The sequence below is a fragment of the Nyctereutes procyonoides genome, unplaced genomic scaffold (genome assembly GCF_905146905.1).
Source record: "Nyctereutes procyonoides isolate TBG_1078 unplaced genomic scaffold, NYPRO_anot_genome, whole genome shotgun sequence".
NCBI lineage: Eukaryota > Metazoa > Chordata > Mammalia > Carnivora > Canidae > Nyctereutes > Nyctereutes procyonoides.
The window spans coordinates 73,107,746-73,119,401 of NW_026575146.1; the positions used below are offsets into that span (position 1 = coordinate 73,107,746).

The 11,656-nt window shown below is 52.7% G+C and overlaps 1 protein-coding gene across 5 annotated transcripts; it reads right to left on the reverse strand.

Annotated features, from left to right (window-relative positions):
* Window positions 1–134: 134 nt before the first annotated feature.
* FCGRT (Fc gamma receptor and transporter) lies at window positions 135–8,282 on the reverse strand. Of its 5 annotated transcripts, none has more exons than XM_055310761.1 (7): window positions 8,185–8,282; window positions 7,109–7,192; window positions 6,217–6,468; window positions 5,854–6,129; window positions 1,455–1,724; window positions 730–846; window positions 135–455 (listed from the first exon to the last, which is right to left on the reverse strand). In XM_055310761.1, exons 2-7 carry the CDS (start codon window positions 7,176–7,178, stop codon window positions 376–378), a joined length of 1,065 nt encoding a protein of 354 aa, XP_055166736.1. In that variant the 5' UTR covers window positions 7,179–7,192; window positions 8,185–8,282; the 3' UTR covers window positions 135–375. The 5 variants fall into 5 exon arrangements, with proteins under 5 accessions (XP_055166736.1, XP_055166734.1, XP_055166732.1 ...); XM_055310759.1 differs by having other exon boundaries at window positions 6,217–6,471; XM_055310757.1 differs by lacking the exon at window positions 8,185–8,282 and having other exon boundaries at window positions 6,217–6,471; window positions 7,109–7,356.
* Between the last annotated feature and the right edge of the window lie 3,374 nt (window positions 8,283–11,656).

Consider the following 11,656-nt stretch of genomic DNA (forward strand, 5'->3'; position numbering starts at 1 on the left):
AAAACTGGCATATTCCCAGACGGCAATATGTTAGCCTCTGGAGAGATCTGAAGCTCAGGATTTAGCTATTCCTTCCCCCCACTTGTTGTCCTACTGCCCCCTGCCTAAAAGTTGAAATGATAAGAACACAATAATTCGGGCCCAAACTCGTGTTTATATGTGGAGGTGGAAAAGAGCCATGATCATCAGGAGGGGAAACTGAGGCAGACCACAGGAGAAATCCAGAAGGTCATTGGGCCCAGGACTCTTTCCGGAGGCTCAGAAATACCAGGATTCCAGGAGGTCTCACAGCATGAAAGGAGACTGACTACATTAGCTGATAGTAGCCAGGATAGGGGATGATCATCAGGCAGCTGCTGAGAATGCATTTATATCCTAAGAGTCAGCATCCTTGGGCACGCCAGGAGTGGGCAGGAGGGCCCCTACATCATCCCCACGGAGAGACATCCAAGGGGCTGAGGAAAGAGGAAGGGGGGGTCATCAGAATCTGAAATCCTCTGGGTTCCTGACTGCCTCTCCCCCACACCTGTCTCCATGAGAGGGCCTGTCTTTCCCAGTCTCTGTCCTACTCCAAGGCTTCTGTCCCCCTCTGAGTCTCTGTTTCATCCCTCCAGTCCCCCACCTCTCTGCATCTCTGTCCTTTTCTGGTCTGGATGTGCCACCCACCCCCAGGTCTGTGTCTCCCTCTCTTTGCAGGTTTCCAGTTCTTTCCCTCTTCCTGCTCCGCACCTGGCAGCCCCCTTCTCATCCTCCTCCACAGCAGAGCTCCTCCCACAGCCACTGCCGTGAGCAGCAAGAAGCCAATGACGATTCCAACCACTGGCACCGAGGATTTGGCTGGTGATTCTGTGGCCAGAGAATGATGTGAGATGCTGAAGGGACTGCCCAGCCCATCTGAGTCAGGGCAGGAGACTGGGGGTGGTCAGTCCCTCCCAGCCTCAGAAATTCCCAAGATCAGGTTCTGGGGAATGGGTGGGGGCAGAGGGAAAGCCCATCAGCAGATGTTCTGGGTCTGTGCAGAATGCCCCCATGTTGCTTAGAAGAACCAGCCACAGCAAGATGAGTCTCAGTCACACTAGCCAAGGGACCTGTAGCAGCAGGGTGCAAGGTATTCTGACTCCGGAGAGGAAGGGCGGGCACAGAGCAGTAGGTCAGATCGTAGGGGACTGGCTAGCTGAGCCATTCAGTGGTCAGTCTTAGTGACAACCGGCAGCAGCAGACAACGAATGATCAGAATAGTAGCAGCAGCAGCAGCAGCAGCAGGGAAAGTGGTGAAATTTAGGGAGGACTTTCCACAGTTAATGGTTGGTCAGACTCAGTGAGGCTGGCAGCAGCAGGATGGAAGGCAGGCAGACTCAAGGAGGACCAGCAGCAGTGGGGTGGAAGGTGGTCAGACCCAAGAAGGATGAAAGGCAACCAGAAACAGGAGATGTCATCACTCAGCAGGACCTCACCCAGCTCCACAGTGAGGGGCTGTGGCAGCCCTGCATGCTGCACCAGGCAGCGGTAGTGGTGCTCGTCGCCACTCTTCACTGTCAGTGAAGACCAGGCATGGAAGGAGCCGTCGCCATTGGGGCCAAAGTCCCCTTCACCAGAGCCAGCTGCCAGGCCATTCCGGAGGAATCGTAGTTGTAGCTCCGGTGGGTAGAAGGAGAAGGCACTGCAGGTGAGCACAGAAAAGCCAGGGCTGCCGGGTCGGGCCTTCAGGCGCATGGAGGGTGGCTCTGCAGACAAACAGGCAGACAGACCTGAGCCCCAAGCCCATGAACCCCTAGGGCCAGATCTAGTGAAGGCCAGATACGGACATACAGAAGCCTCCATTCCTTCCACTATACCCAGTAGGTCCCACCATGTGCCCTGCACTGTGCTGAGCCTGCAGAATACAGTAGGAAATGTAAAGGGACTGACCTAAGGGGATAGAGACCCCACCAATCTACAGTGACGGTATCCACCTCTCACCCATTCCTTCCTACAGCAGACACATACGGGGCATCAGTAACCACGTGCCAGACACCCTTCTAGGCACACAGCAGCGAACAAGACAGACAGAAGTCCCTGTCTTCAAGGAGCCCGGGTTCTAACAAGGGGAGAGAGACCACTATCAGTGTCTAAATAAAAAAAAAAAGAAATAGACTGTGAAAGTGTTGTGAGGAGGTAAAATAAGACAGACCCTATTGTTAAAAGACGGTAGGCAGATAGTATGAAAAATATAGCAGCGCATCTGAAATTTAAATGAACTGGACAAATGCCTGGGAGATGCAGCCTTCCAAAACTGACACAAGAAATAAAAAATTGGAGTAGTCCTATAGTGATTTAACAATTTTAATCCATGATTTTAAACTTTTCAACAGGTAAAAGTCCAGGTCCAGGTGACATCATTCATTGTGAATTCTTTTAAAAAAAAATTTTTTTTTTTGGGTGGGAAAAAATTTTAAATTTTTTTTTAAAAAGCAAAACTGGGGCACCTGGGTGGCTCAAGCAGTTAAGTGTCTGCCTTCAGGTCAGGTCATAATCTCTAGGTCCTGGGATCGAACCCCACATTGGTCTCCCTGCTTAGCATAGAGCCTGCTTCTCTCTTTCCCTCTGCCTGCCACACCTCCTGCTTGTGCCCTCTTTCTGTCAAATAAATAAAACCTTAAAAAAACACAACAACAACAAAGAGCAGATCTACATCTAATTTGGGGGGGCGGGGAATGTGGGATCCATCTACTTCGGATCTCCAGTGGAGGAGAGAGGATGGTGGTCTTGCAAGAAATGATGCTGCATTAACTGGAGATCCATGAAGGACAAATGAACATTGAACCCTTACCTCACACCATCACATACAATTAACTCAAGATGGATCACACAGTTATATACGAAAGCTACTTATCAACCAAGCTTCTAGAAGACATAAAAGAATACCTTCATACCTTTGAAAGAGGAAAGATTTCCTAAAGAGCACACACACAAGAGCTACACATAAAATATGGATGAATTGTTCATTAAAATTAAGAACTTTTGTTCAGGGATGCCTGGGTGGCTTAGCAGTTGAGAGTCTGCCTTCGGCTCAGGGTGTGACCCTGGAGGCCGGGGATCGAGTCCCACATCGGGATCCCTGCATAGAGCCTGCTTCTGCCTCTGCCTGTGTCTCTGCCTGTGTGTGTCTCTCATGAATAAAAAATTAAAATATATATATTTTTAAATGCAGCTTAAAAATGGGCAAATCATGGGATCCCTGGGTGGCACAGCGGTTTAGCGCCTGCCTTTGGCCCAGGGCGCGATCCTGGAGACCCGGGATCGAATCCCACCCACATCGGGCTCCCAGTGCATGGAGCCTGCTTCTCCCTCTGCCTGTGTCTCTGCCTCTCTCTTTGTGTGTGACTATCATAAATAAATAAAAATTAAAATTTTTTTTTTAAAATGGGCAAATCAGGAGATCCCTGGGTGGCTCAGCGGTTTGGCGCCTGCTTCTGGCCCAGGGTGCGATCCTGGAGTCCCAGGATCGAGTCCCGCTTCGGGCTCCCGGCATGGAGCCTGCTTCTCCCTCTGCCTGTGTCTCTGCCTCTCTCTCTCTCTCTCTGTCTATCATGAATAAATAAATAAATCTTAAAAAAAAAAAATAGGCATGGGCAGCCCTGGTGGCACAGCGGTTTAGCGCCACCTGCAGCCCGGGGTTTGATCCTGGGGACACTGGATAGAGTCCCACGTCGGGCTCTCTACATGGAGCCTGCTTCTCCCTCTGCCTGTGCCTCTGCCCCTCTCTCTCTCTCTGTGTCTCTATGAATAAATAAATAAAAACTTTAAAAATAAATAAATAAATAAATTTTTAAAATGGGCAAATAACTCAATCACTCCAAAAGAGTGAATGTTCAACTGGCCAATAATATGTAAATGTACTCACCATCACTAGTCATCAACTCATTTATCTGATTTTTTTTTAAGATTTATTTATTCATTTCAGAGAGAGCTCGAGCCTGAGCAGAAGGCGCAGAGGGAGAGAGAGAATCTCAAGCAGATTCCATGCTGAGCTAAGAGCCTGACACAGGGCTCAGTCCCACAACCCTGAGATCATGAACTAAGTCAAAACCTAGAGTCAGACACCTAACTGGCTGCACCACCCAGGTGCCCCTCTGATTTTTTTTTTTTAAGATTTATTTATTTGAGAGGAATCCCTGGGTGGTTCAGCGGTTTAGCACCTGCCTTCCAGCCAGGGTGTGATCCTGGAGTCCCAGGATCGAGTCCCATATCAGACTCCCTGCATGGAGCCTGCTTCTCCCTCTGCCTGTGTCTCTGCCTCTGTGTGCGTGTCTCTCATGAATAAATAAATAAAAATCTTTAAAAATATATATATTTATTTGAGAGAGAGAGATAAAGAGTGGGAGGGGAGGGGCATAGAGAGAGGGAGAGAGAATATCCCAAGCAGACTCCCTGCTGAGCATGGAGCCTGACGCTGGGCTCAATCCTATGACCCTGAAATCCCGACCCAATTCTCACTTATCATCAGAGAAATGAAAAACGCATCACAGTAAGATACCAGCACACACCCGTCGGAATGGTTAAAATGAAGGCAGGCAGGGACATCTGGGTGGTTCAGCGGTTTGGTGCCTGCCTTGGGCCCAGGGCATGATCCTGGGGACCCAGGATCGAGTCCCACGTCAGCCTCCCTGCATGGAGCCTGCTTTCTCCCTCTGCCTATGTCTCTGCCTCTCTGTGTCTCTCATGAAAAAATAAATAAAATCTTTATGTTTTTTAAAAGATTTATTTATTTATTTATTATGATAGACACAGAGAGAGAGAGACACATCACTGAGCCACCCAGGGATCCCCTAAATAAAATCTTAAAAAAAAATTCAAGGCAGACAATATCAAATTCTGGCAAGTCTGTGGAGCAGCTGGAGTTCTCCTACACAGCTGGTGGGATTATGAAATGGGTTCAACCCCTTTGAGAAAAGCCTCTAGCACTACCTACTAAAACTAATCTGGTGCCTACACTACAATATACAAAGCAGCACACGCTCACAGTCATCTGAAGTTCAAAATTGGGCAATGGCATGGTGATAAAAATCAGGTCACTTGTTAACCTTAGGAAGTATGGAATGGGACACAAGGAAGTCTTGTGGGGTGCTGGAAATGTTCTAGATCTTGACACGCAGGTTTATGGGCCTCCATTAAACTTAACTGAGCCATGTATTTTAGATAGGTGAGTTACAGCTCAATAAAAAAGAAAAAACAAAGACACCATAGTGAATGAATGGACAAAGCAATGGCATGGGAGACAGTAATGGGGGTGGTATGGGGACACACTGTAGCCAGGGTGATCAAGGAGGACCCTGCTGAAGACACTGACCTAGGTCTGACATCCTAGGTCAAACCTAAAGCATGAGAAGGACCCAGTCATGCCAGGATCCCAAGGAAGAGAACTGCAAGCAGAAGGCACAGCAGGTGCAAAAGCCCTAAGGAGGAAAAGAACCTGACATGTGGAGGAAGGTCAAAGAAAATCTCCCTGGCTGTGACACCAGAGGAACTGATGGAGGATGGCAGAGGTAGAGAAATGGGAGGGCCAGTATGGTTCAGCAAACGCTGGGTGAGCCCGTCGGGCCGAGTGAAGCAGGCAGAAGAGAGGGCCAGACGCCACTGGTACTCGGGGCCTCCAGGCCCAGAATGAGGAACGTGAGCTATGTCCAGAGGTCTCTAAGAGCCAGGGGAGGGCTGTGTGTGGGAGGGGAGTGGGGGCAGCTCTGGGGACATGTTGGGGAGGAGTGGGGGCCCGGAGCCTGGGGAAGAGGCTGGGGTAAGAAGATGAGGCCTATACTGGGGGTGTGGGGATGGAAAGCTCCCTGGCGATCAGGGAATCTTCTGAAGGTTGCTCACCCTTCCACTCCAGGTTTCCACGGCCCCTCTCCAGATGGCCCAGCAGCCGCTGGGGGCAGGAGTAGAGCAGGAAGGTCCTCTCCTTGCTGACTGCCCCAGCCTGCTGCATCCACCTCTTACTGACCGTCTCGGTCTCAGGCCAGTCCCCATTCCAGGTGCCCAGCTTGGGGTCGAAAGTCATGAAATCCTCGCCGTTCAGCGCAAACTTGGCCACGGGCACTGAGGTGTTGTCAGGGCCCAACTCGCAGCCCAGCAGGCCCTGCAGGGTGTAGGGTCCTGGGGTGCCCACATACAGGTAAGCAGGGCCCAGGAACCGCAGCCCCGCGCCCTCCCTGCTCAGACCCAGGGGTCAGGGGATCTTACCTCCATCCCCCAAGGCTTTGAGAGCTTCCAGGAAGAGCCCCTCCTTGGTCCTCAGGTCTGTGGTCTCTTTCTCCCAATACCAGGACACCTGGTTTTCCCAGACCCAAGCCCCGTACGGCTCGGCCTGGGCCCGCAGGTTATTGTAGCTCAGATACTGCTGGGGACCCAACCAGCCGGAGGCCCAGAAGGCAGGAGTCCCAGGAGGAGGAGCGGACACAGCGGTGAGGTGGTACAGGAGGGAGAGATGGCTGTCTGCTGGAGGAAGACAGGTGAAGAGGGCGGGGGCCGAGACTGGGAGCAGGACAGATGCCCTGAAAGAGGAAAGACTCAACCCCAGGGAGAAAGGACAGACCCCTTGGGGCACATGTGTGGCTCAGTGGCTGAACATCTGCCTCTGGCTCAGGCCTTGATCCCAGAGTCCTGGAATCGAGTCCCGCATCGGGCTTCCTGCAGGGAGCCTGCTTCTCCTTCTGCCTGTCTCTCTCTCTCTCTCTCTCTCTCTCTCTCTCTCTGTGTGTGTGTGTGTGTGTCTCGCATGAAGAAAGAAAGAAAGAAAGAAAGAAAGAAAGAAAGAAAGAAAGAAAAGAAAAGAAAAGAAAAGAAAAGAAAAGAAAAGAAAAGAAAAGAAAAGAAAAGAAAAGAAAAGAAGACCCAGAAGTGGGGACAGACCCAGAGAGAGGAGGACAGACCCGGGGGTGGGGGGGTGACAGTCCCCCGGACAGAAGCGAACAGGTGGCCCGCAGACACGGCCACCGAGGGAGGAAGAAGAGCGAGAGAGCGACGCTCCGGGAAGGCGTCGTGCCCGCCCACAGTGAACCCTCCGATTTCGCTTCCCTCGCCCCTTCCCGGCCGCCGGCGCCTCCCTCCCCGCCGCCCGCCGCGGGCCGCTCACCTGCGCGCAGGGTCGGCAGCAGGAAAAGCAGGAAACCGAGCCCCCAGGACCGAGGCCGAGAGACCCCCATCCTGAGCGGGAGACCTGGGGCGGGAGCGGGCGCGTGAGTGCTCCGACCCCCGCCCCGCCCCCTCCTCCCGCAGCGCCCGAGGGGCTCGGCCAGCACGCGCGCCCGCCTGGGGGCCCCGGGGCTCCGCGATTCAGGCTGGCCTCCCTGCCTCCTCCTCCGCGAACTTTCACCCCTTCATTTGGTCCTTTTGGGTTAATTAATTACAGAGCCTGGATAGGCTGAGAGTCCTGTCTCCGAGCTCCGCCCCGTCTCTTCCTCCTCCCTCAGACCCTGGATTCCGAGCCCCAGCCCCTCCTCCCTCAGACCCAGAGGTCCTGCCCGCAGCCGCCTCCTCTCTCAGACTCAGGGATCTGGACCTCCAGCCCTCCTCCCTCAGACCCTGGAGTCGTAGACCCCCAGCCCCAGTCCTCTCCTTCCCCAGAGCCAGGAGTCCAGGCCCCTCCTCCCTCAAGACCAGAAGTGGGAACCCCTAGCCCTCTCCTTCCCCAGACCCAGAAGTCCAGGGCCTCCAGCCCCTCCTCCCTCAGACCCAGGAGTCCAGGCCCCTAGTGTCTTCTCCCTCAGAGCCGAGAATCCCGCCCCCAAACCCTCAGATCCAAGAACCCTGGTCCCCTCCTCCTTCAGACCCAAGAGTCCAAGCCCCCAGCCCCCTCCTTCCTCAAGACCAGAAGTGGGAACCCCCTGCCCCCTCCTTCCCCAGACCCAGGAGTCCAGGGCTTCCAGCCTCTCTCTCAGACCCAGGAGTCCAAGCCCTCAGCCCCCTCCTGCCTTCAAGACCAGAAGTGGGAGCCCACAGCCTCCTCCTCCCTCAGACCCAGGAGTCCAGGCCCCTAGTTTCTCCTCCCAAGAGCAGAGAATCCTGCCCCCACCCCCTCAGATCTGAAGCCCCGGCCGGGCCCCCTCCTCCCTCAGACCCAGCGTGTAGGACCCCAGACCTCTCCTCCCTCAGACCCAGAAGCCCAGAACCCTGCCCGTCCTCCCTCGGCTGGGGCCCAGCTCTGCTCACCACAGCGAAGTTCCCTTCCCTCCTGCAGCCCTAGCTGGCTCCCGTGACTGGAGACCCCAGTTCCTCTCTCACATCCTGTCCGGAGACTGCTCCCTGACTTCGGGAATATCCAACCCCGCCCCCCAGCTGCAGGGCACACCCCAGGCCCAGCGCCCAGCCTCCTGGAGTATTTGTTTCACACTGGGTCTTGAAACTTTTTTGTTTCTTTTCTTTTTTTTTTTTTTTTTTTTTGTCTCTTTCTCTGTTGCTCCCTGTTTTCCGATTTTGAGGGTGTCATCCACCCAGCGAATTCATGACAGAGTTGAGAGCCCAACACTATGGGAGTCCAAACTTTGAAGGTTTCAGTGGGTCCCCTGCTTTACCTCATTATACAACGTTCCCCACCCCGCACCCCTTCACCAGCCCTTGATACAGGGAAAGTTCTCCAGACACCTCTAAATTTCCTCCTTGGGACCCGTTCCCTAAGTGTGTCCCTTCCACTTCTTTAGTATCTCCTGATATGGCCTTAATAACTCGGTCCCAGGATATATTGCTCTCAGGCTTAGAGGCCCCCTCGAGTCCCCCCCCAGCCCACACTGTGGCTACAATGCCTCCATTATGCTGGAATGTTGTGTACCGCCCATATATTTATATATAGAAAGGAGACTTATTTTAAGCAATCGCCTCACGTGATTTAGGCCTAGCGAGCCTAAAATTTGATAGGGGTGGCTGGCCGGCTGGGAACTAGGTAAAGTGTTGCAGGTCAAGTCCCAGAGCAGCAAGCCGGAGAATCTGGGGGAGCTGCTCTTGCAGATGGAGTCCCAAGGCGATCTGCTGGCAGAGCTTGTTCTCCCTTGAGCAGAGGTCAGTTGTTTTTTTTTCTGGTCAGGCCTCCAGCTGCTGGGCGGTAGCCCACCCACACTCTGGAGGGCAGCGTGCTCTACCCCAAGCCCACTGATTTCAGTGTAAATCTCATCCCAGTCCACCCTCGTGGAAATATCCCAAGTGATGTTTGACCCACCATTTGGGGCCTGGGGCCCCACCCCGCCAAGTAGACACCTGAAAGTAACCATCACACATGGTAAATCTGTGTTCAACTTAGTGAGGAAACTGTATTTGTTTTCCTTTCTCACCCTGGTCCTGCTAGAATATCCACTGAAGGGACGCCTAGGTGGTACAGTGGTTGAGCATCTGCCTTCGGCTCAGGGTGTGATCCTGGGGTCCCTGGATCGAGTCCCACATCGGGCTCCCTGCATGGAGCCTGCTTCTCCCTCTGCCTATGTCTCTGCCTCTCTCTTGTGTCTTTCATGAATAAATAAATAAATAAATAAATAAACAAACAAACAAACAAACAAATAAAATCTTTAAAAAAATAGAATATTCACTGAGATCCATCCTGAGGGCCTGTCTCTCTCTTTTTTTTTTAAGATTTTATTTATTTATTCATGAGAGACAGAGAGAGAAAGGCAGAGACACAGGCAGAGGGAGAAGCAGGCTCCATGCAGGGAGCCTGATGTGGGCCCAGGACCCCAGGATCAGGCCCTGGGCTGAAGGCGGCCCTAAACCGCTGAGCCACCCAGGCTGCCCTGTCTCTAATGATGCTGGAGGATCCTGCTCTTAAATCCCAGGAGTCCTCTTCTATCACCCTTGGTTCTGTCCTAAAATACTCTGAGGAACCCACCTGGGACATACCCAGCTGTCCCTTCTGTGTCCCTAGGGATCTGGCTATGTCTCTATGGGACCATTCCATCAGCCCCGGAGACTCTCATTCTAAAGTCGTTAGGACTGGGTCACCCAAGTGGCTCAGCCAATTGAACGTCTGCCATCCCAGGGTCCTGGGATTGAGCCCCACATAGATCTCCCCACTCAGCAGGAAGCCCACTCCTGCTATCTCTGTCTCTCTCTCTCAAATAAATAAATAAAATCTTTAAAAAAATTTTTTTAAACAAAATCCTCAGGACACTACTGTGACGTTCCTTGGATCTGGGAATAAAATGTCCAATGTCTTGTGACAGTGTCCTCTTCAGGACCCTGCTTTACTTTTCCTTGGAGCTTGTACACCATCCCCCTGGGGTCGTTGCTCTGCCCTACTATAAGATGCCCCAGGACTCATCTAAATGCTCCCTGAGGGCAGCCCTGGGGGCGCAGAGGTTTAGTGCCGCCTGCAGCCTGGGGTGTGATCCTGGAAACCTGGGATCAAGTCCCGCATCGGGCTTCCTGCATGGGGCCTGCTTCTCCCTCTGCCTGTCTCTGCCTCTCTCTCTCTCTCTCTCTCTCTGAATGAATAAATAAATAAATCTTTTTAAAATTTAATTAATTAATTAATTTAAAAAAAAAGCTCCCTGAGCCCTACCCTAATGCCCCCATAGTCCCACTCTGAGGCCTGTTGGACTATGAAGGTGGTCTCCAGTTCCCATGGTGGTGCCCAGCACCCTGCTGCCTCACCCCTAGGAGCCTATCACACAGCTCACAGCTGTGCTGCAATAACTAGCTTCCCTGGTGTCCTGCAAGACTGTCACCCGAGGCCCCTACTTGGTCCTGGGTCTCTGATAACTCATATTCCCACCCCCATACTCCTTGGGTCCCCTGATAGAATCCTGAGGCCTGGCAATAACGTCTTCAACAGCTTCTGCTAATCTCTCTCTCTCTCTCTCTCAGTCAGCTACCAGACTCCTGGGATCCTGCTAAACCAGTCCTGAGCCCTCCCCCTGCGGTGACTACTCCTGGATTGCCACAGAGGGGCCTCAGCCCCAGGCCCTTCTCTCTGCTACAACATTCCTGCCAGCAACCAATCTCCTGCATTTCTCAGGGACTTGCTATCAGGCCCTTCCCTTGTCTCCTCACCAGTTAGACTTTTGCTCCCTCGCCCAGGAGGCAACCACCTTCCAGATACCGGGGACCCAGTATAAAGGGGCCCTGAGGTCTTGTGAAATGGCACTGTGTCTCTCCTGTAGGTCCCCTGGGTCCTACTCGACTGGTTAAGACGGTCCACCCCCCTCCCTACCCCCGGATTCTTCTCTATAGCCCAAGACCGTAAATAATGTCACTAGAGCTCTGGGGACAACCCTTTGGCTTTCTGCCATGGTGCTCCTGGGACTCTAGGGCACTGTCCCTGGGGCTTGTTCATTATGTTCACATCTTGCCCTGCTGTCCTTCAGCTCCTTCTCTACCCTACTCTGTTTCTCTGTCTCCTCTGGGTTTTCTAGGTCCTGCTACAATGTCCCAGCAATGGTCACTGCCACACTTCTCAGGACCCTATTCTAATATGCACTGGATCCCACCAAAAAGGCTTTTGGTTCCAGATAAAATGTCCCCAGGACCTACATGCTCTCCCCTGAGGCCTCAGGAAGTCCTCTGGATCCTGCTACAATGGGTACTCATGTGGCTTTGACAGTCATCAGAAGGACCACAGGGTGTCCCCCTCTAAATTCTCAGAGTCCTGCCAGGGTCCTTTTAGAATGTTTCCTAGCTCTACCATGAAGTCTTTAGGGTC

Bases quoted from the DNA above. Each gene is read 5' to 3' on its own strand.
- FCGRT (XM_055310759.1), bottom strand. From the start codon at position 7,178: ATGGGGGTCTCTCGGCCTCGGTCCTGGGGGCTCGGTTTCCTGCTTTTC. The intron at 6,472-7,108 runs GTGAGCGGCCCG...GTCTTCCTCCAG, and splicing joins GCTGCCGACCCTGCGCGCAG to CAGACAGCCATCTCTCCCTC. The intron at 6,130-6,216 runs GTAAGATCCCCT...TGGGCACCCCAG, and splicing joins CAAAGCCTTGGGGGATGGAG to GACCCTACACCCTGCAGGGC.